At 44.3% G+C, this 24,525-nt stretch overlaps 1 protein-coding gene across 6 annotated transcripts in view; it reads left to right on the top strand.

The window, feature by feature from the left end:
* The first annotated feature begins 541 nt into the window (after nt 1-541).
* The window catches only part of ABCC9 (ATP binding cassette subfamily C member 9), an 84,732-nt gene continuing 60,748 nt past the window's right edge, over nt 542-24,525 (top strand). For all 6 annotated transcript variants that reach the window (XM_033162104.1, XM_033162100.1, XM_033162103.1 and 3 more), the window contains exons 1-11: nt 542-730; nt 3,336-3,498; nt 4,388-4,529; nt 6,340-6,461; nt 7,458-7,624; nt 10,165-10,407; nt 14,006-14,254; nt 14,869-15,027; nt 18,703-18,858; nt 21,192-21,326; nt 22,268-22,430. In XM_033162104.1, coding sequence (XP_033017995.1) covers nt 3,354-3,498; nt 4,388-4,529; nt 6,340-6,461; nt 7,458-7,624; nt 10,165-10,407; nt 14,006-14,254; nt 14,869-15,027; nt 18,703-18,858; nt 21,192-21,326; nt 22,268-22,430 — 1,681 coding nt within the window. In that variant the 5' untranslated portion in view covers nt 542-730; nt 3,336-3,353. The remainder of the gene's footprint in view (nt 731-3,335; nt 3,499-4,387; nt 4,530-6,339; nt 6,462-7,457; nt 7,625-10,164; nt 10,408-14,005; nt 14,255-14,868; nt 15,028-18,702; nt 18,859-21,191; nt 21,327-22,267; nt 22,431-24,525) is intronic.

Genomic DNA, 24,525 nt, shown 5'->3' with positions numbered 1-24,525 from the left:
GAAACAGCATGTGAACTGAAAAGCAGCTTTACATTAAAAACCCACACTTTCCTGAATTTTGTAATGCGTTTCACTGGCCAAGTAATGCGTACAAGAATGCACACACTAGGGTAAAGTGTGCATAAAGATGCACGCACTGGGGAAAACAGGATGTATAAATGCATGGTAGAAGGGGAAATCGCTTTGCAAAAATGTGTATATTGCGGAGAATTGCATGCAAAGATGTGTCTATAAGGAGAGATGTGCAAGAAATATATATATATATACATATGTGTGTGTGTATATAATCATTAACATATAAAACGATCACAAAACGATGGAAGAAATGTGGGGAACTGAACTTAAAATGAGTAGCAGAGAGAAACCAAAATTGGCAGGTTCTTCCATCCCTCTCCCTTGGGTACCCTTCAGTGCAGAGAAAGGAGGAATTTGTATGATTAAAAACCCATATAAAGTGTGATTCTTTTAAACTCGCTCGTCTCTCCCTAGTTTCCTTCCCGGCACAGTGCCTGTGTGAGAAAGACGCAATAAGAATCTGTTCCTTTTGGAAACCCGATAGGAGGCAGCAGCTGACCTCCCCATCACCAGCCTAAAAATAAGCCGCTCTGGGTCTTGCTTGAGTCCGCTTCCTCCAGCGGAGCAGATCTCCTCCGCCTGCGTGATCCCGGTCCCACCTGGAGAAGTGTGCCTTGGCATTCTGTGCGAAGTGTGCGTGTGTTTGTTTGGGAAGGTAAGTAATTCTACAACTGGGTTTGATCTGCGATTTTGGAAATGCTGTCCGCTCCTAAACTTCTCCCTGCTCTTCCTTGGAACAGAGTCCTCTCTCCTCTCCCCAGCCCCAAACTCCTTCTCTGCTTCTCTAGAGTTTGACACTGGCAGCCTGTTTTAACATTTTATTTACCGGTTCATACCTAGAGATCACTTTTGCTCTCTTAGACTGGGTGGGTGGGAGATTTCCTTTTTCTGAAACTGGTTACAATGCACAAAACCTGATGGCAGGCAATACAGCACATAGAATCCTAGAATAATGAAACCTGAGATTGTACAAGTGCCATTAAACTTTTTGTAAAAAAACGAAGGGGAGGAAGAGTATTTTTAAAGTTGGTGATATATAGTCACACATGTTGCTTTGTAGTGTCGATTTAACCCCTTTATACGCAACTATGACAATAAGCCTGTACTTTTTCTTAGCACACTTACCTCACAATGCAGCTAAAGATGTTCAGCGTATTTACAGCATATTCCGAAATATTTTCACCTTGAAATAAGATCCATTTACGTCCTATCGAGTTCAATGGGGCTTGCTGTGAGTGGGTATAGGATTGCTTTCCTCTTCAGGATGTGTGTGTAGGATTGCAGCCTTGGATTTTTGTTGTTGATGTCAATCAGAATGAATTCAGCACATGTTTAACTTCTCTCACCAAAATCAGCTAGAGAGAAGAGGGGTTAATTTTGGCAGGATCATGTCCGGGGTGATTTAGGTCTGTGGCGCATAATCCAAACTCTGGAGAAAGAGGGGGGGGGGACAATTTCAACTAAATCTGACTCACAGTAAAGCCACTGAAATTAATGAACCTCAGTTATTCATATCCAGTAACTTCAATGGGTCTACTCTGAGTAAGACTGGCATTGCATACTACCCAGTGTTATAGGTTCCATACAATTTTGGACGTGCACATTAAGTATAAATGGTTAATACTGTTTAGGGTAGAGAGGGAAGCAGTTAAGAATAGTTTGTGTTATTAGTATCTGGGATATTATCTAAATCTAAACAATCCTTGTAAGGTTTTTTGTTTTTTAAATAAGTAGCCACCAGCAGTTAACACATACATAATTCGTTAACTGGGAAGTGCAAATTGTTAACTGTGAGATGTTATTTAATCAGAACTCCCAAGTCAGCATGGGTTGATATTTTCTTAATACTGTCTGGCTTTCTTCAAATCAGCCCAAGCAACTCATGGTGATTTGTTGGGAGTTCTGATTAAATAACATCTCACCGTTAACAATTTGCACTTCCCAGATAAAGAATTCCGGCCATAGAGTCTGTGGTGGATGTGAGTTGGAGCTAGAGATCTGGGTGAAATTTGATTCAGTTTGCGTTTAAAGGTGAACCTACCTAAATCTGCATTTTCTGGAACAATATTTGTACCGGAACACAGACATATTTCAAAATCCACACTTCCCCAAATTTTGCAATGCATTTCTCCAGTCAAGAAGCATGAATACAAGGATGAAGTGTGCATAAAAATAATGCAGGCATTTGTGGAAAAAGCATTCAAAAATGTCTTCTTGGACAAATTTTTATACAAAAATGTGTTTATTAGGAGCGATTCTCACTAAAATGCTGACAAATTTTCACGACGACTCTTTAAAACAAACAAACAAACAAACAAACAAACAAACAAACAATAGCAAATGGATGTGGAGAACTGAATTTAAGATTGGAAAAGTGAGAAACTGAAATTGCCATAGGCTCCCATCCCTGTTCATATTATAGACAACACTGCACATATTCCAGGTTTCCTAAAGTCGCCAGCACATAAGCAGATACATTCAAGAATGCATATAATGTTTTTTTTTTTTAAAGTATGTATTAATATGACATTATGCTGTAGAAATATAGTACAGCACAGGGCTGAAATCTTTTATATATGCATTATGTACACAATATATGCCTTTATTTTGTGCACATGTTAGCATATAATTTACTGCTCAGCATTTGCTACCTACTAATCTGTCTTTGCTGGCGGCAGGCAGCATGTTGGATTTGGTATCAGAGGATGATGTACCAGCCTCAGAGGTCGCTAAATAATTATGTGAACCGCCCTGAGACCTCCGAGTATAGGGTGGTATATAAATTACAACAACAACAACAACAACAACAACAACAACAACAACAACAACAACAACAACCACCTCTTTTTCTCAGTCTATCCTACCTTACAGCCTTGTTATGAAGATACCTGGACTGTGTTTGCCAGTCTGAGCCCCTTGGAGCATTGCGGTCTTGTGAGGGGAATAAGGGTGTCCGAACTCCTCTCAGCATCCTTAGCAAACTACAGCTCCCAGGATTCTTTGGGGGAAGTCATGGCCGTTAAAGTGGCACAATAGTGCTTTAAATGTTCGGTGCGGATATGGCTCAAGTTTTGGTCCTTTGCCCTGTAGGCCTCGTGCTGTTCTTCGTAGAGGCTCCTCTAGTCCTGTAATTCTTAAAAGATCTGACGGGTTTGCCGAGGACGGGTTTGTGTTTGGGCTAACAAACAAATAAATAAACACCCCCCAAAATGTTTCCTCTGATGTTGTCACAAACATTTGGTTTGTTTCCCTCTCGTCAGCACAACTGAGTGGAAGCAATGAAAGTCGCATTTTGTGGCAACGACAACCCTTCTGCCTATAACATCAGCGCCGGCTTCTTAAAGAACGTCTGCTTTCTGGATGCCCTCAATTTGGTACCTCATGTTTTCCTCTTATTTATCACCTTTCCTATATTGTTCATTGGTAAGTAATACGGCTGGGAGCTTATGACCTGCTAGTTATGTGCATTGTTGTTTGGAACATTCCTGTCTGAAATGTTTTTGCGTAGCTATATACCAGGCTTCCTCAAACTTGGCCCTCCAGATGTTTTTGGTCTACAACTCCCATGATCCCTAGCTAGCAAGACCAGTGGTCAGGGATGATGGGAATTGTAGTCTCAAAACATCTGGAGGGCCAGGTTGAGGAAGCCTGCTATATACATATACATGGGTGGGTACTGAAAAGCAGTCTTGATGACTTGGGACACCTTTGAACTCTACCATTCTATGGTTGTATCAGTCTGCGAAATTCAAGAAAAGACAGAGAAGCTTCTGTAAAGAGATGTAGTGGAATTACCATTAAAAAAACCCTACCTTCCGAGATCAATGTGCCAGTGCGAAGTAATCAATACAACTAAGCCAATCTGTCTGAAGTTCCTTCATGATGCTTTTATTGTCATTTGCTTCCAAAAGGGTCCAAGGGTTTTAGGAGCCCCAAGGAACATCTTTTGATGCGTATGTGAAATATACTCGGAGTCAAGTGTGAACTTCATGCTCTTTATTCAGCTCATAGTAGTGAGGAATGCAGTTCCCCCCAAAACGTTTGCTTTATATACACTATTTACACAATGGGCCCCACGTGATTGGCTAATTCCGGGATACTCCTGTATGCCAATCGGAGTGCGGATTCACTTTCACCTGGAGCTGGATTGGGTGGCTCCTGCAGACCAATCAGACTGCTGCAATCTCAATCCTATTGTTCTGGGACCTATCAGACTGCTGCAATCTCAATCCTACTGTTCTAGGACCAATCAGACTGCTGCAGTTTGGATCCTATTCAACTCAGTACATAACAGTATGTTTGTCTGTTTCAGGTTGGGGAAGTCAAAGCTCAAAAGTTCAGATCCACCACAACACGTGGCTTCACTTCCCTGGACACAACCTGCGATGGATCCTGACGTTCACCCTCCTGTTTGTGCACGTGTGTGAAATAGGAGAGGGCATCGTTTCAGATGCGTAAGTGCTTGGGCAGCACATAGCTCAACTTTGGAACTCATTCCCGCAGGAGGCAGTGATGGCCACCAACCGAGATGCCTTTAAAAGAGGTTTAGGCAGATTCATGGAGGAGAGAACTATTGATTGATGGCTACTCGGCTTCATGGCTATGTTCCACCTCCACAGTTGTGTTGGATGCCACACAAGGGGGAAGTGCTATTGTGCTCGACTCCTGCTTGCGGGCAACGGCGGAGCAAGCCGATTGGGCGCCTGGGGTGGTGCACGTGCCCTGCACCCAGGGGTGAGGCGAGCCGGGTCAGGACGCTCCATGGGACCTCCGAGGAGTCTGCCTACCTCCTCCCACTCAGCCGCCCTACAGCTGAGGGGGAGGCAACAACAGGTGGATCGTTTGGGGCAGCGCGGAGCCTGCGGGCACCCAAGCCACCATGTCACTCCCAGGAGAGACGTGTGGCTCAGGTGCGCTGCAGGCCCTGCGGTGAGTGCCGCCCGGCATTTTGTCACCCCTCTCAGTGGTGACACTCAGGGCCATCCCGCCCCCACTGCACCCCCTTCCTCTGCCCCTGCTTGTGGGTTTCCCACTGGCATCTAGTTGGCCACTGTCAGAACAGGATGCTGGTCTAAGGTGTGCCATTGGCCTGATCCAGCAGGCTCTTAAGTTCTTACGGAGTGGGAGAAAAAAACCTCTCGCTACCTGTGTAACACCAAGCTCATAGCGAGAGTCAAGCATCTTCCAAGGGATAGCAAACCTCTTTCTTCTTTGCTTCCTAAAGGGAAAAGGCACTGCCGTTCCATTTGACTTTTCCCAGAAGCAACAGACACTGAGACAAAAATGCCAACAGCAGGTGGAATATTTCACTTTCCTTGCTGTTGTCCGTCTCCCTCTTGAAACAGTGGGAGTTTCTAGGCAAGCATCCGCCCTGCTTTGTTTGCAGGGAGTTGAGACAACGTCAAATATTTGTTCACACTGGTCTGTTTTCTGGGCAACGCTGCGTCAAAGCAAAGTGCTATCTCGTATTTTCCGATGCATTCCCATCACTTTCCTTGTTGCAAAAAAGTCTGGTCTTCTGGGAAAGGCGGTTTGTTGCGCAACAGCTCCCTATCAGCATTCATTGCTCAACTTGAAGTTGCTGGTATGTGATGGAATCCCACTCCGAAACAGGGACGGTCTGGAGGTCCCCCACAATTGTCCTTGGACTTATAGCTTTATCCTATCAGTGGTTGCTAGCCATGGCTGCTAGCCCTGCTTACACGGTCAAAGGCATTAAGTGTTTCTGAATTCCAGTTGCTGGAGACCACAGGAGTAGGGGGAATGCTGTTGAGCTCACATCCTGCTTGCAGGTTTCCTACAGACATCTGGCTGGCCACAGGATGCTGGTCTAGGTGGCCCATTGGCTTAAGGCTCATATTATCCTAATATCCTCGCTTTCTACCATCTTCCCGTGTGTTTTTTAGCAATATCCTACTCCAAGCTTCCCCAACCTGGTGGCTTCCAGAAGTTGTTGAACCACAACTCCTATATCCCCTGACCATTGACCATGCTGCCTGAACCTGTTGGGATTTGTTTTATTTATGTCATTAGATTTATATAACCACGTGATCGTAAAAACAACAACAACCCGCCTCCAAAGCTCTTTACAAAACAACATCCAGAGCCAGCCCTGCGGTGTAGACTTAGTGCCCAAGGTTGGCTAGTGAATCTTTTGCAGGGGTGAGATCTGAACAGGGGCTTCTGAGCTTTATAATTTATCTGCTTGAACTCGATACTTGGCAATCCAGTCACATTTTTGACATCACCCTTGTTCCCTTGCAGACAGTTGAAGTCTCGCCACCTGCATCTCTTCCTCCCTGCTATAATGGGATTTGTAGCAGCGACAACATCTATCGTTTATTACCACAATATTGAGACCTCGAATTTCCCAAAACTACTTCTGGGTAAGCGGTTGATTTTAAAACAAACAAACAAACAAACAAACAAACAAACAAACAAACACGCATTCTCTGTTCAGTGAGCTTTTCGAGCAAACTGGTGCAACCTAAGTAAGTCATGCTGGATGTGCTGCTGAAGCCTATATAAATATTTGTACTGTGAGGAATAAAATGAGACACACACGTGTTTTCCCTCCATGGGAATGCATGGCAGAGCCACAACAGCTAGAGAGGCTGTGTACATTCTACAGAGCAGAAGACACCAGTGCATTGAGAAAAGGGCTTGCAGATTTAGGATAGCGATCTCGGTCACCCCCTACATTGATGCACTTTAGATGCCCATTATATGCCAGCCTTGTTCACTTGTCTCTAGTGGATTATCTCCGACTCAGAGTAGACCCATCAAAATTGATGCACTTAAGTTAGCCATGTCCATTAAGATTGGTGGGCCTACTTTTGAGTATGGCTAAAATGGAAAGTGTAATGCTGGTGGTCAACGAAAGAGGTTCAAAGACTCTCTCATGGCAAATCTAAAAAAATGTAGTATAAACACTGACAACTGGGAAACACTGGCCTGCGAGCGCTCCAGTTGTGGAGAACAGCCTTTACCAAAGGTATCATGGGCAAGCTTTGAAGACACTCGAACTCAGGACGCAAGGGAGAAACATACTAAGAGGAAGGCACGGTTGGCAAATCCACACCATTATCAACTCCCGCCTGGAAACCAGTGTCCCCACTGTGGAAGGACGTGTGGATCCAGAATTGGCCTCCACAGTCACTTACGGACTCATTGTTAAAACCGTGTTTATGGAAGACAATCTTACTCAGCTATGAGTGATCGCCAAAGATGAGGAAGAACATTGGAAACAACGCACTGTTTCCATAACCTCTGTTTTAAAACTGGTTATATCCTCAGCAGACTCTGGGCAGATTGATTGATAGATTAGAGATTAACGATACCTATGTATAACTAAGTGTTATTTCTTCCTTTATGTCACACAGCTCTGTTTCTGTACTGGGTCATGGCCTTTGTCACCAAAACTATCAAGCTGGTCAGATATTGCCAAGATGGGTTCAGTTTTCAGCAGCTGCGTTTCTGCATCACCGGACTGATGGTTGTGCTCTATGGCTTATTGATGGCAGTGGAGATCAACGTCATACGTGTCAGGGTGCGTTCCGCTTGGCATAGATTCCAGACTTTATATAACTTTGCCGTGTTATCCACCAGCCACTGGCCAGTGGAGTGGAGGAGTTTAGCCCTTGCTGAAGTCAATCACTCCCATCATCTTCCAGCTCTTGGGGTGTTTGTATTTTGAAATGCTGACTTACAGACCCTTTGAAAAAAACACATAAAAAGGTGCATCACGCAGTGGTTTTGAATTAGGGTGTATATCAACCCCCCCACTTCCCACGCACTATTGCAGCGTTTCCCAAACTTAGGTTTCCAGCTGATTGCTAGCTAAGGATGATGGGACTTGTAGTCCAAAACCAGCTGGAGACCCAAGTTTGGGAAACCCGGCACTATAGGAACTTCTTCTTGTGTAGCCCCTCTGCAGGTCTCTGCTGTGGAAATGTTCAGGGTGGCAGGAGGGGATATATTGTTTAATAATATCCTTCCTAATTTACGCTAGCAAGTTCCTTTACTTAGCAGAGTTACATCCCCCTTTTTACATGCACAGCAGATAGCTGGTTGCAGGCTCGTGCAAGATTCTCACTATTATACAATTCAGTCTGTCTCAGATGTTCCTGGTCAGTTCCCTTGAATCCCTCTTAAAAGAATAAAGACACCATAATCTTATTCAAAGTCAATAAAAGAAGTTTACTCACATCAGTTCACAGTTGGATTCCTGAAGGCAGGCTTAGTTACAAATATGTACATGTGGATCTACCCCATATGGGGGAATAATCCCAGTGCTTCTTCTAGCTGAGAGCTAGCAGAGGAGTCCTAGCTGAAAACTGGTCAAACGAAGAAGGAAGTCAAAAAGAGAGAGAGGTTGCTGCATGACTTGTCCTTTTGTTACCTGGACAGGTTAGGTCACGCCCACCTTCTATCACATGCAAAAGGAAGGATGCTCCAGCCAGGAGGAACAGGAAGTTTCGACTGGCTGGACTAAACATTCCCTTGCATGTCTTCTCTAGCATTTCAAGGAATGTTGTACTTGACTGCCTCTCATGGATCACATCCCACACCTGCATCTTTCGCACCTTGTAGGACACTTTACCTGTTGCAAACACCTGTTGAAGCATTTCTGTTTCATGGTGGTCCCAGCGTGGAAATCCAGGAAAGAAAGGAAACCCTCACTACTGAAGTAGAAGGAAACGAAAACTAATCTCTTTCCTTACGAAAATCTGTCACCCTCATTCCTTAGTTTTGGAGTGGGCAGTTATTCACAGATGGCAGGGAACCTGTGACCCGGATGGAGAACATGGCATTGTGGTCCAAAAACACCTGGAGGGCAATTAGAGCTTCCCCCTTTCTGGATGTTTTTGGACACCCAACTCCCATCAGGCCCAGCCAGCATGGCCAACGGTCAGGGATGATGGGTGCTGGAGTCCGACAACATTTGGTGGGACACAGATTCCGCATTCCTGGTAGAAGTCCCAGATCTCTGCTCCAGCTAGGCCGTGCTTGTGCTCGTATCTTTGAGAGAAGAACCATTTGGAAGAGCAACTAATTTTTAAAGGAAGTAGTCGCGTAACAAATGACAGGCTGTTAAAAAGGACGCAGGAACCCAGTTGTGGTGCAGTTGTTAAGGGTGCTGGATCTGGACTGGGAAAATTCAGGTTCAACTCTCTGCTCGGCCAAGAAGCTTACTATTTCATCATTATTTATTTTACTTACTAAATTTGTTTACTGCTCTTCATATTAGGGAGGTTCACAGCATAAAAAACACAAAATAAAAATATAAAATATGTAATAAAAAGAAGGCCCAAGACAAAACAAGTCCATAGCCCCACCTCCCACAAACACATTTAAAGGGACATATAATGTTAACCAGCCATATATATATATATAAAAATAATTTAGGTGAATTAGGGTTAGTCGCCATCCCTGAGCTCAACCTACCCCACCCGGTTTGCTGTGGGGATGAAATGAACTGGGGTTCATTTTTATTTTTTGTATTTCTGTTAAGAATAAGGTGATAGATATAAGATGATAGATAAGGATTAAGATTAATTGTAAAAGTAGAGTTAAAGGGGTTACAAAGTTACTACAGTATATTTGAAATGAACGCAGAAGAGAGGGCGTGAGGAAGTCCCCCAAGTAAGATTATAAATAAGATTAGAATAGTTAAATAAATGTTTGATTGTGAGGTTTTGTTTTTGTCTTTTTAGTTAGGTTTTTGTTTATTATGTTTGTTTTGTATTTTGTAGCTGTATGTATTTTTTGTAGTTTTTTTTTGTTAAAATACCAATAAATTCCTATAAAAAAAGAAATGAACTGGGGTGGGGGGGGGAGAGAAGCAGGTCTCCCACTTTGAACTCCTTGAAGGAAAGGAAAGGCACTATTATAGTTTATTAAATTTATATACATACTGCCCTTCATCCGAAGATCTCAGGGCAGTTCACAAGATAAAAATACAGGGCAAATAAAATTACAGGTTTATTTATAACTTAATATATAAATAAAAGAAATTGGGGGGGGGACCACACATTAAAAAAAAAATCACCTGCCACTCAACGTGTTCTTTGTTGTTTTTATCCCCAGAAATATGTGTTTTTCACGAACCCTCAGAAAGTGAAGCCTCCTGAAGACCTTCAGGATCTGGGCGTGAGGTTCCTACAGCCCTTCGTCAACTTGCTCTCCAAAGCAACCTACTGGTGGATGAACACGCTTATCATAACAGCTCACAGGAAGCCCATTGACCTGAAGGCGATTGGGAAACTGCCGATCGCCATGCGAGCCCTTACAAACTATGTCTGCTTGAAAGATGCATATGAGGAGCAAAAGGTAACTTCCTGAGCGGGAGCAGAACCTGATTGTGGGCAGCCACTCGCTCTGCTTTTGATTCTTATAATGCCTCCGGTGGTTGAGGTCGAACACAGCCATGGTGGCTGTTAGCCATTGATGCAATCTTACCTTCCAGTAATTTGTCTAACCCACTTTTAAAGTTCATTCATCTTCATTGGATCCTTCACCGGAGATTTTTGAACAGAGGTCAGATGGCCATTGCATACTCCTCAACTGTCCTGATAAAATCGGGATACCCTGTTTTGGGGGGGGCCACGGTGCCCCCAAAATGCCTAAGCTTGGGGGGGGGGGGTAGATTGCATGCTTTTCCTCGCCACTCCTGCTTTGAAAAAGGAACTGCAGGCAAATTTTTAGGAAAGTTCCGGAAGTTGTTCTACATCTGGAGGACTGAGGCAGCTGCTAACTTTTGCCATCGTTTACACTGGTACCATAGACTTAAATTGCAGCGATCTTGCTGGCTGTTACTCATGCTTAGCCGGTTTATAAGGTTTCTGAGGAGAGAAGGATTAAGCCAAACCGTTCCTGTATGAAATGGGACAGAGCTGGTCTTTGGTGCATTCCATCCCTTTGGAGAATGTAGGAGTCTGTTCTCCCCCAAAGCTTTTTATCGTGCTTCAGTGAAAGACGCTGAACATGAGGCTGTTGAATTATCTCAGACACAATTTTGTGGTGAAAATAGCTCTGTCAGCCTCAGGTTCATGGTCCTATATCAAAGCAACCTACCAAAGATCTGTTATTATAATAGCAGCGGTAATAATTCTATTTTTATTTAGTTGGCTATTTTCTAAAGTTATGTGTCACTTTGAATTATGGTGCTGGAGGAGACTCTTGAGAGTCCCATGGACTGCAAGAAGATCAAACCTATCCATTCTCAAAGAAATGAGCCCTGAATGCTCACTAGAAGGACAGATCCTGAAGTTGAGGCTCCAGTACTTTGGCCACCTCATGAGAAGAGAAGACTCCCTAGAAAAGACCCTGATGTTGGGAAAGGAGAAGGGGACGACAGAGGATGAGATGGTTGGACAGTGTTCTCGAAGCTACTAACATGAGTTTGGCCAAACTGCGAGAGGCAGTGAAGGATAGGCGTGCCTGGCGTGCTCTGGTCCATGGGGTCACGAAGAGTCGGACACGACTGAACGACTGAACAACAACAAATGTGTCACTTTTAACACAAGAAGAGTTTCAAGGCAGATCACAGGGTGTGAGGGTGGGGTGGGGGAGGGGGATCAAATGAACAATAAGCCAAGTTTGTTGTTGTTGTTTAGTCATTTATTCATGTCCGAGTCTTCGTGACCCCATGGACCAGAGCACGCCAGGCTCTCCTGTCTTCCACTACCTTCTGCAGTTTGGTCAGAGTCATGTTGGTAGCTTCGAGAGCACTGTGTCCAACCATCTCGTCCTCTGTCGCCCCCTTCTCCTTGCGCCCTCCATCTTTCCCAGCATCAGGGTCTTTTCCAGGGAGTCTTATCATCTTCTCATGAATTGTAAACCAAGTTAAAAGTATCCAAAGTCAAACCAAGAATAATGAATAGTGATTGCCTTCAGCACAATCTCGATGTGGGATGCTTTTGGATAGTTTACTGAACAGACCGTCAGCTCCAATGATTTCTGTGAGTCCTGTTTCCAAAGGATAGTTGCCACTCCATTTTTCCTAAAGCAAAAATATAAATATCGAGAATCCCCTCAGGGGGGAAAAAAACATTTACAGACAGTTTGGAAGAATCAAATTAATTTTTTTTATTAGTAGTACAGTGGTACCTCGGGTTACAGACGCTTCAGGTTGCAGACGCTTCAGGTTACAGACTCCGCTAACCCAGAAATAGTACCTCAGGTTGAGAACTTTGCTTCAGGATGAGAACAGAAATCACCCGGCAGAGGTGCGGCGGCAGAGGGAGGCCCCATTAGCTAAAGTGGTGCTTCAGGTTAAGAACAGCTTCAGGTTAAGAACAGACCTCCAGAACGAATTAAGTTCTTAACCCGAGGTAATGTTTATAGCCATTGTTTTGTCCACCTGTACCTGTTGCCTTTCAATTTCACCTGCAGCAAAATCAGAGGTAAATTTATTGCACATTCGCCCTTTCCAGGCCTTCATTCCTTTTGAATGTGTCAAGCCCCTACCAGCCCTACCTTTAGGGAAATTGAGGAAGCTGCCTTAGGCGGAGGAAATGAGGGGTGGGCAGTGGCAGCGACATGCTGGAGATCAAAGCTGTCCTCAAATGTGAAAGGGTTACGCTGTTGCCAGTGTAGAAGTAAGAATTAACTTCCAGACCAAGAATGGTGGGGGCACCTGGTCGTTCATCTCAGGCAGCAAGATACCTCGGGTCCACCTTGTGAATAAATATTCATTAATAACCAAATATTTTCCTAAGGATGTCTACATAGGATGTATGTTTTGAGTTGCTTTCATCATGGTTCATTGTCAGTCTCCTCCATGGCCCCCCAGGCCTCTCCATCTGGCCCTCAGGACTCCCCCTAACCTCACCTGCTTTACCCACTGCCCTTCTTCACGCCCTGAGTGCTTTTACCTGGCCGGAACATGTCCTTCAACTCTGATAATGCTTCTTGCTTGCTTAATGGAAGATGGAGTGCGCGCACACACAGAAGCTACCTGTCAGGTTACAGCCGAATAGCCAGCAGCTGCAGCTGTCTGACTAGGATGGCAGCCAAGTGCTAGGAGAGAAGGTTGTTATGGAAACAGCAGCAGATAAGACTGAGGGAAGCACTCAGTCCAGGGCAAGTCCGAATCTCTCTGAAAGCTTTTTGTCAGAGCCTTTACCTGCTCCTCTTAGCTTGGAGGAACGCAGGAGGGGTGGGGTGCAAGAGAAAGGGAAATTGTCGTCACAGAGAAGGCGGAAGAGGATGGTGTTCTCGCGAGGTTTCAAAGGGAAGAGGAACCTCCCTGAAGTTTCAGATGAGTCATCAACAGAGTAGCCAGAGGTCGTGAGAGCAGGGAGCTCCAGAATAGAGGCTTGGTTATATTCTTTGATTCTTTAAATAAACTCAACTTCACTGAGTTTACGTGTACTCGTCTTACTGCTGCTACACTACCTTACTGTACAAACGTAAAGGTATCATTGCGTTTGCCTCTAACCCCACCCACCACTGGCACGCGGCCCCCAGAACATTGCCATGAAGAGAATGCGGCCCTCACAGCAAAAAAAAAAAGGTTTTTCCTGCCCCTGCTTTAAACGAAAGCAGCTCCAATCAACAAGTTGATTCATGAGCTGAAATCAGCAAGAAAAGTAACAAGTTTAAATAGAAGATTTAAATCTGGTTTTCCGTTGATATTTCTTCGCATTTCCTAAGCAATGGTGCAAATCGGACAGAATGTGGATATCCATATTTGGGGAAACGATTATGCTGGTTCTTCGTTTATGTAGAAAAGCCCCTTTATCTCAACGCACCTGTATTGATTCAGTTTTAGAGATTGATTGTAGGACAAACATACTTCTGTTCGGATCATTTCGTGTAAGTTGATTTGTCTTTAGAAGAGAAACATACCAGCATCCTTACAAGGGGAAAAAAAATAAGTTTAATTTATTTTGAAAATTTGCATCCACCCTATTTTCTTTCCCAGAAAAAAGTGGCCGACAAGCCAAACTGCAAACCTTCCATCTGGCTTGCCATGTATCGCGCCTTCGGGCGGCCAATCCTTCTGAGCAGTACGTTCCGTTACCTAGCTGACCTCTTGGGATTTGCTGGACCGCTCTGTATTTCCGGCATCGTCATGAGTTTTTCTAACGACACTGAAGACGACGCTCTTATGGCCAACGCAACGTCTGCAAACTACACTGCCTTAACCTCTGGAGCTATTTACCCAGTCAGAGTAAGTAAATTAGAGTGTGTTTTTTTCAAAAGGGAGATGGCTTGTTGGTCTTCAGCTGGTTACTGTTTACGGGACCTAAAATTTAGGTGATGGGGGAAGGGCGTGTGTGTTTGTGTGTGGAAACATCATTTGAACAGGCTTTTTCTTTCTAAACAGACCAAGTCGAGACATTTGATAGCCTGGTTTGTAAGAAGCACTTATACCAAAAGCTTCCCAATTCATATGTCACAGGAAACTATGGTTTAACAAATCATGAATGAAACAGGGGGAGGGTGTGTGTGTGTGTGTGTGTGTGTGTGTGTTTCTTCAACCAGGAAACTATTGTTTATCAGAGACTCCAGAATTATTTTAGTCTTCTTATTTTTAACTGTACTTTCTCTTTTTGATACTTTAGAGAAAATTTGTGGTTTGTTTAAACAAAGAAACAGTGCTTTTTTCTTAGCAATTATTGTTTATTCACATTCACGTTTATCCAGTTTTTCCAGGTTAATTGCCTTAGGCCTTCTTTAATTGGGTGACAGTCCTAATTATTATTATTTTTATTATCTTGCTGTTTGGATACCGCTACAATATTATCTCTTAGTTGAAACAATCTCTTTCCTTTTGCTCCGTAGAATTCTACAGATCCGTTCCTCACTTCGACCAATTTCCTCAAAACCGCCTATGTCCTGGCAGTTCTCCTCTTCCTGGCCCTCATCCTGCAGAGGACTTTTCTCCAGGCCTCCTACTACGTTACCATAGAAACAGGCATCAATCTACGAGGAGCTTTGCTGGTAAATAAAGGCATTACTCCACAGGCTGTGAAACGGCTTGGTCAAGACTTCAAATTATTCATACTTTGGCCTAATTGGACCAGGAGGATTGGGGCAGATTTGATAAAAAGTGTTTGGCTGTTTGGATGGCATTATGGCATTAAGGAGTCTCTCCAGTGTACTTTGTACCTGATAGTAGTGGCAAAAGACTTGTTTACATCTTGCTTCATCCCACCCTTCTTCCATCACAGTGCCATTGCTAGGTGCTGCCCTAATAATAATTTATTTGTACCCTGCCTATCTGGCTGGGGTTCCCCAGCCACTCTGGTTGGCTTCCAACAGAACATTAAAATGCAATAATTTATTAAACATCAAAAGCCTCCCTAAACAGGGCTGCCTTCAGATGTCTTCTAACATCTGGTAGTTGTTTTTCTCTTTGACATCTAGTGGGAGGGCGTTCCACAGGGCGGGTGCCACTACCGAGAAGGCCCTCTGCCTGGTTCCCTGTAACTTGGCTTCTCGTAGTGAGGGAATCGCCAGAAGGCCCTCAGCGCTGGACCTCAGTGTCCGGGCAGAACGATGGGGGTGGAGACGCTCCTTCAGCTATACAGGACCGAGGCGGTTTAGAGCTTTAAAGGTCAGCTGGGAGGCAATGGTTGGCATTGACCCATGACAGGGCCTTCTTGGTGGTGGTTCCTTGTTAATAGGATGCCCTCCCCTGTAAGATGCATCTGCTCTCTCATTAATAACATTCCAGAGAAATTGTAAATCATTACTGTTCACTCAGGCACTTGAGGGCTAAAAAACATTGTCTGGTAATCTTGACATCATTAACTGTTTTAAAATATGTTTTCATATGTTTGTAGGGTTAAAAAATTATGTTTACTGTTTTGGTGTTTTTTTTTAACCTTGGGTTCCTTTGGGAGGAATGACAGGATAGAGATTCTAAAGAAATAATATTTGAATCAGGCACCCCCAAATTCGGCCCTCCAGATGTTTTGGGACTACAATTCCCATCATCCTTGACCACTGGTCCTGTTAGCTAGGGGTGATGGGAGTTGTAGTCCAAAACCCGCTGGGGATGCCTGATTTGAATCATGAGGCTGGAGCCAGCTATATAGGTCTGTCTCACCAAGTGGCACTAGGCTTTTAAAATTGGCCTAGGCAGAAGTCTCCCCATCCCTTAGCCGCCGCCCCCCACCTTCACACAACATTTTGTCCCCCACAAAGGTTGGGTGGGGGAGATTGTCAACTTTCAGGGGCAACGGGAGAGTGTAACTTGCACTACTTTCAGATTTGCTTACATTTTCATGAGGTGGCTGCGAGTAGTTGTCTTTTATTTCTTTTTCTTTTTATAAGCTGGGGTGGGGGTGGGGGGAAGCCTTGGCACACTTCCTCTTCAGAGGAGCCCTGTCACATTCCTGGGCCGTAGGAATGCCACTGCATCAAAATGCAACATCGTTCCCATGCCCAGAAATGCTGCAAGGCTGTTCTGAGGAGAGTAACCTCGGCCTGAAGAAGTGGAAAGTCTTTTTTTAAAAAAATTTCTGGATTGAAAAGAAAGAAAGAGGGGTACAAAAAAATCACCCACAATTCATCAAACTGTAATGAACCCCCTCCCAGACTGTCTTGTGACATTTGCCCCCTACAGATTGATGCTGAGGGAAGGTTTCTCCCCACCCGCAAATGATGCCGAAATTCGGCGCCCCCTGTCTCTCATGCCAGTGTGGTGTAGTGGTTAAGAGTGGTAGACTTGTAATCTGGGGAACTGGGTTCGCGTCTCCGCTCCTCCACATGCAGCTGCTGGGTGACCTTGGGCTAGTCACACTTCTTTGAAGTCTCTCAGCCCCACTCACCTCACAGAGTGTGGGGGAAGGGAAAGGAGAATGTTAGCCGCTTTGAGACTCCTTCGGGTAGTGATAAAGTGGGATATCAAACCCAAACTCCTCTTCTTCTTCTTGCTCCATCCTAAAGCAGAGTTACAGTGCTTCCTTCAGCGCCCCCAAGGCTCCATGCCTAGTGTGACCGAACCAGCAGCACTCCCCAAATCTGCCTCTGATTCCTCCTCTGGTCACTGATATGGATACACAATCTGACTGCCTCCAGGCGCTGTGGTCATCTGCAAGAGATACCCACACGGCGAGGTTGATGTTGCCAACCTTCATGTCTTGTTTGCAGACATCTTTGTAGCGTAAAGTTGGTCTGCCAATAGGCGTCGGGCCTCGAGCCAGCTCCTCATAGATCACATCCCTAGGGATCATGTACTTTTATTCCTGTAGTATGGGGATTAATGACAGGATGTCAAAAGTGGATTTTATGAGTCCTTATGGTTGCTAAGAGACTTATACAGCAATACCCACTATGTATTGCAGGGAGCCCTTACTACATTTGAACATATTTCAATTTTGTGTGGATATCTCTCTGGGCATTTGGAGGGCTTCTTTCTACTTACACATTTAACTAAATACAATACTGATAGTTATTGTATTTAGATTGTGAATTGATGATGGTCTTTTTGTTGTTGTTGTTAGTCTCATGTCAGGCTTCGGGGAATCGGCTTCCTCCCCACCGTGGCAGTAGATACGAGATCAAACGAAAGGAATGCCTTACCAGTTCAAATCTTTAATAATCACAGCGAGAGGACAAATAACACATCTCCTAGAAATGGCGATGCTCCCAATTAAGGCTTACACCCCCCGTCCCTATTAATCTACGTCACTCCTGCATCTTGTAATCTGAGCTTGTACCCTCTGTGCTTTCTGTTCTGACACTTTCTGAGCTCTTCGAGACTTTGGAGAAGGTGGGGTTGATGCTATCCAGAGACTGTGAATCTGTTAACCCTCTCTTTTCTAGTGTTTCTTCTAGCTGTTCCCCATCCAGTATTTCCCAGCTTCTTGTACCTAAGGGACCGCCTCTCCTGGTATGTCCCGTGTAGGACTAAGGTCCTCAAATAATAATATTTTGGAGGTCCCGAGCAACAAAAGATGCTAGGTTGGCCTCAACTAGGTCCAGGGCTTTCTCGGTATTGGCACCGACTTGGTGGAACAGTCTATCACAAGAGACCAGGGCCCTGCGGGATTTGGCATCATTCCGCAGGGCCTGCAAGACGGAGCTGTTCCACCCGGCCTTTGGGTTGGTTTCTGTTTGATAGTTATGCTTCATTCTTTTATTGGTGGGCTATTTGGAAATGAGACTGCAGTTTTAATTTTGAATTTTGAATTTTGAATTTTAATCTGTATTTTAAATCCATTGTTTTTATGTTTTTGCTGTGATTTTAATTAGTGTTAGCCGCCCTGAGCCCGGTTTTTGGCTGGGAAGGGCGGGGTATAAATAATAATAATAATAATAATTATTATTATTATTATTATTATTATTATTATTATTATTATTATTATGCCTTCTGAACTATGTCCCTCTACAAACCACTGTTCCAAATCTGTGTTCTCCTCTTGCTCCTGGGAAGATTCAGGATCAGGGGGAGGGGTGGACCCCACCATTTTCCCTCATTACAGCCCACCTCAGCACGGTCCCTGACATCTCAGTATCATTTATATACTATTTTTTCCCCACTTTATGCTCTTTAATGCTTTTCTCTTCCTTCTTTTTTCCTTCATTAAACATGCAAACAAATAATAATAATTTAAAGAAAAGGAATGTAGACCACCCACCAACATTTTGCCCTGCTTCTTTCCACAGGCAATGATCTATAATAAGATCCTGAGACTTTCCACATCCAACCTGTCCATGGGAGAGATGACTCTGGGACAGATCAATAACTTGGTCGCCATTGAAACTAATCAACTGATGTGGTTCCTTTTCCTGTGTCCCAACCTATGGGCTATGCCCGTTCAGGTAGAGCATCGAAGTAAGGGACTGAGTTTTGGAAGACACAAAAGATTTCATTTCATTCATTGCAAACCCCGCCCCCCACAACTTTACTGAATCTTAAAGAACGACGGAGCCTTAAGGGAGGGACCAAAGCTCAGGGTTAGAGCATATGGATGGATGGAGGTGCTTCTGGGTTCAATTCTTGGCACCTCCAGTTAAAGCAGAGGATGGGATTCCTATGGCCCTCCAGATGTTGGTTGTCTACAACTCTCATCATCCATGACTCTTTGTTTCGCTGGATCTGGCAAAATTTGTATACTGCTTGATTGTAACAAAACACCTGTGCTGCTTACAAGAAATATTGGGAGGAATTAAATGCAGCGCTATGTTAAAGTCCTTTAGCTGTGTACTTACCTGTGCTAGTGGAATGGTTTGCACAAGAGAACGTGCCAGGAGCCAGCATGGTTCTCGCAACAGGTTGCACATCCCGCTTCTGCACTTGATTTCATATTGCACAACTGTTATTATTGCCCCTTAGGCTAGCACAACAGTCCTTGCACTGGCGGTCAGGGAACGTTGAATCCATAAGAACAGTTCAAACCAAGTAATTGAAAACATTTCTTTTTTTTAAAAAATGATTAAAACCAACAGAAAACTGAAAAGAGATTAAAGAGACATCGGCATCACCATGTCTGGATAGGCTTCCTAGGCAAAAATGTTTTAAGCAGGTGCAACAAAGGCATCTGCCTGGTGTCAAATGGCAGGGAGTTCCAAAGTGTACCTGCTGCCATGCTAAAGGAATGATTTATTGCAAATGGTGTAAGGCAATCTTGCAAGTAAACTAGTCCCAAGCTGTTAAGGACTTTATGCAGTTTTACTATGTAGTTGTTAAACATACTAGTGGGTGGGAGAAAACTTTGCAGTTATCCCAGTGACAAATTGGTAACCAGTGTAGATCTCTGAGCTGGGATGTTACATGTGTGGGAATGTTTTGGGATGCAGGAGAGGATATATTGTTTAAGATATCGTATTCCAACTTGTGTTTACAAGTCCCAGAAATTAGCAGAGTTCTCATTCCCCTTTTTAAACACACACACACAGCGGATAGCTTGCTCAGGTTCGTTAAAACCTCTGTAATAAATGTCCTGGTATTTCCCCCATTAATCCCTCTCAAAATAAGACACTACACAGTCTTGTATAAAAGTATAAAAGCGTTTACTCACGAGAAATCATCTGTTCACAATTGGATCCCAGACGGCAGACATAAACTTAGTAAAAGTTACATTTACTCAGGAGACTGTTCCATAAGGGAAAACAGCTCCTTTGTGTTTTCTAGAGAGCACCCTAGCGGTCTCGATTCTTTGAGAGCGTTGTCCAAAAGAGAAAGATGGAGTCTGGTCCCTGTGGTTTTGTGTTAACCTGCCCAGGTGAGACCACACCCATCTCCAGTTACACAGAGGAAGTCCATCCCAGCCCAGAATAAACAGGAAGTTCCATCTGGTGGACTAAGATGCCTTTTGTATCCACTCTAGCAATGTTGTGTTTGACTGCTCCTGCGTTTTACATCCCACAATATGCCGAGAGGGCATCGCTTCTGTCAGCAACTGTGCTGCAGCATTCTGCATTAGCTGCAGTTTCCAGATCAAGTGCAAGGGGAGCCCCACATCGAGTGCATTGCAGTTATCCTTTGGCCATGCTGGCTGGGGCAGATGGAGTAGGAACCCAACAACAGCTGGAGGGCCACAGGTTTCCCCCCTGCCCTGAATTGAGTAATTTCAGGTAGCAGGGTGGGGAAAAACATCCTCTGCCAGAGATCTCGGATAGCCACCACAAGGCAGAGTAAACAATACTAGAGTCACGTTTACCCCATACATTCAAAACACTATGGTACCACTTTAAACTGTCATGGTTTCCCCCAAATAATTCTTGGAGTTGTCTTATATGAAGGGTGCTGAGAGTTGTTATGAGGCCTCTATTCCCCTCGTAGAACTGCAGTTGCCAGAGTGGCCTAACAATAAATCCCTATTTACAGGGAATTTGGGAGATCGTAGCTCTGGGTGGAGGGGAAAAATACCTAACAGCTCTCAGCACCCTTAACAAACTTCAGCTCCCAGAATCCTTTGGGGGGAAGCCATGACTGTTTAAAGCAGTATTTAAAGCAGTAAATCAGTATGGTCTGACTTAGCATAACTTAGTAGCCTTTGTTCCATACCCTTTAGAACTAAGCATTATGCGAGCATATTCTGAATTTGGCTGTTCCACCTTTAGATCATCTCATACAGGTTTGTGCACTGAACTAGAGAACCAGCAATGTTTCCTAAGCCTTCTCTCCCTCCACTCTCTCTCTTTTTTTGTAGATCATTATGGGTGTGATCCTGCTCTACAACTTGCTTGGCCAGAGTGCCTTGGTTGGAGCTGCTGTCATTGTATTGCTGGCTCCAATACAATATTTCATAGCGACAAAATTGGCCGAGGCTCAGAAGAGCACGCTTGTAAGTTTTTCCCCCACACATGAGACTTGGCAGCTATTTAAAGCACGCGACTGGAGTGGTAGCACACTGGAGTCCTGTGCCTGGCTACTGTACGCTGTTGGACGTGGCTCATTCAGCAGAGCATGAGACTCTTAACCTCAAGGTCATGAGTTTGAGCCCCAGGCTGGGCAAAAACTTCCTACACTGCAGGAGGTTGGGCTAGATCCCTTCCAACTGTACAACTCTGTGGCTCTATGTTGATTAACAGAGTGGCTGGGGAAACCCAGCCAGATGTGCGCAGTAGAAAGAATAACATTATTATTATTACCTCTGTTTAGATGGGGTTCACCGCTTAGTGGTTTCAGATTAACCAAAGGAACAGCGATATAACTGGCTACCATCATTTTTACATCAAAAACTATTGAATTGATTTGAAAATGTGGCAACAACATTTTTTTTAAAAACACCTTGACAGTGTAAGACAGCTCCTGATGTTTCCAGCTGATCTTCAAACCATGGTTTAGAGCAGGCACGTCCAACAGATAGATCGTGATCTACTGGTGGATCACTAGAAGTCTGTGGTAGATCACTGGCTCCCCCCCAAAGAAGCTCAACATTATCGCCTCGCACCCACCACAAAGGGGCTTTCCTCCTCCCTAAAAAAAACTTTGACCTGAACCCCTAAAAAGGGGGTAGATCACTGCAAGTTTTTAACTCTGTGAGTAGATCGCAATCTCTTGGGAGTTGGCCACCCCTGGTTTAGAGGATCGGAAACACATTGCGGGCTCATAGTCTCTCCCCTCTCCACCCTGTGGCCTCACTTTGCAGTTTGGCACTATCCATAGTTTGCCACAAATTGCTAAAGTCTTTATTATTATTATTATTATTCATTTGCATTTTTTTAAAAATGGGTGATTTAAAGCTTTTTCCCTTTTCTCCCTCCATTTTCCATCGATGGAAAGGATTACTCCACAGAGAGGCTGAAGAAAACCAATGAAATACTAAAAGGGATCAAACTTTTAAAGCTGTACGCCTGGGAGCACATATTCTGCAGAAGTGTAGAAGAAACGAGGGTGAAGGAGCTTACGAGCCTCAAAACCTTTGCTCTTTACACATCTCTCTCCAGTAAGTATACATCCTTGAGTTTGCCAGGCTGACTGGAAGGCCACTGTCTTGTGGTTTGATCCTCCTCCCTTTTTATCCAAAGACAAACGCAAAAGCAGCAGCTCACAAATTAAAATAAATGCTTTTTTAAAAGCACACACATGCCACATATGCTATAAAATACAAAAGTCGCAGCAATAAATACAGGAATAGGTATACGATCATTATTATTTCAAAGCATGGCATACTTAAATCTTGCCATATCTTATTGTTTGGGTGGGTAGAACAGGTTGCCAGTTTTGTTATTTGTTAAACTATAGAATTTGTTCCCACAAAGCTGTATTGATGGCTATCAACAGCAACAACAACAATGTTCTATTTTTTGTACTCCTCTCATCTAACTGGGTTGCCCCAGCCACTCTGGGCTGCTTCCGGCATATACAAAAACATAATAAACCATTAAATGTTAAAAACTTCCCTTCAGGTGTCTTCAAAAGGTTGTATAATTGTTTATTTCCTTGACATCTGATGGGAAGGTGTTCCACAGGGCGGGTGCCACTACTGAGAAGGTCCTCTGCCTTGTTCCCTGTAACCTCCCTTCTTGCCATGAGGGAACTGCCAGAAGGCCCTTGGAGCTGGACCTCAGTGTCCAGGCTGAACGATGGAGGTGGAGACCCTCCTTCAGGTATACTGGGCCGAGGCCGTTTAGGGCTGTAAAGGTCAGCACCAGCACTTTGAATTGTACTTGGAAACGTAATGGGAGCCAACGTAGGTCTTTCAAGACCGGTGTTATATAGTCTTGGCGGCCAATCCCAGTCACCAGTCTAGCTGCCGCATTCTGGATTAGTTGTGGTTTCCGGGTCACCTTCAAAGGTAGCCCCACGTAGAGCGCATTGCAGTAGTCCAAGAGGGAGATAACCAGAAGATGTACCACTCTGGCGAGACAGTGGGCAGGCAGGCAAGCAGGCAGGGTCTCAGCCTGCATACCAGATGGAGCTGACTTTTAAAGAGTGGTTACTAGCCACGAGGGCTATATTTTACCTCCAGTGTTGGAGGCCGCATGCCTCTGAAAACCAGTTGCTGAAAATCACAGGTGGGAAGAGTGCAGTAAACACCCAGAACCTTCTTGCAAACCACCCAGATGCACCTGGTTGGCCACTGTAAGAACAGGATGCTGGAATAGATAGATCTTTGGCTTCAAAAAGCAGGCTCTTCTCATGGTCCATTAGGGGCAGCACCTGCCACCTTCAACACAGACCTGCACCAAACTGCTCTGGAGGTTGCAAGCCTCCAGAGTCTCTGTTGTCACCTGTGAACTTGCAAGAGCCCAACTCGATGAGATCAAAAAAGACCCTTCTAGTCCTGTACCCAGATGTTTGTGGGAAGCCAACAGGCAGGGCATGATTTCAGTAGCGCCCTTTGACTGACATTCATCGTAATTGGTGGTCATTGCTAGTTTTAGGTCCACCAGTTAAATGTTATTATTATTTTAGTTGGTTAGGGAGCTCCAAGGCAGATGATTGAATTATCATACCATTGCACTTTACTTCCTGCATGTGGCTTTTGACCCTGGTTTTACAAGACTGGGAAGGCTATCCCCAGGGCCTGCAGAGGCAGTTGTCTTTCGCCCTCTGCCCATTCCCAGGATTCAGTCACCTCTCCATTCCCAACTTTAGCAGAGAGACGGAAGAGAGATCACATGCAGGTCCCATTTCCCACAAGATGAGCTTCCGCCATCTCTCCGTTTTCTTTGTCTTCCAAGATGGGGGAAAAAGCCTTGTGAAGCTAGCAAGTTTATGAAACTTGGCTGGGGGAAAATGATTTCCTGACCTCTCATTGCCTTTCTCATACCCTGGGACAAGCACGACAAGATCTCTCCAAATAATCCTCTAACCTTCCTTATTAAGCTTGTTGACATCCGTTAGTTTACATTAACAATCACACGCAGCATCTATGGGCAGCTGATAAAGTAGAGTTTGTTTATTTTTTGAATGGCCTTTGATTTAGGTTAACATAACCTCAGCAATTTAAATAATTCCCTTTTACCCACCAAGCCAATGTTTTAAACTGTGGCATACAACCCTACAATTCTTTCGGGAATATGTTCCCCAGCTCA

This window comes from Lacerta agilis, chromosome 10, assembly GCF_009819535.1.
Source record: "Lacerta agilis isolate rLacAgi1 chromosome 10, rLacAgi1.pri, whole genome shotgun sequence".
Classification (NCBI taxonomy): Eukaryota; Metazoa; Chordata; class Lepidosauria; order Squamata; family Lacertidae; genus Lacerta; species Lacerta agilis.
Note: the sequence above shows the minus strand (reverse complement) of the source record. Positions and strands in the feature narration are given on the sequence as shown.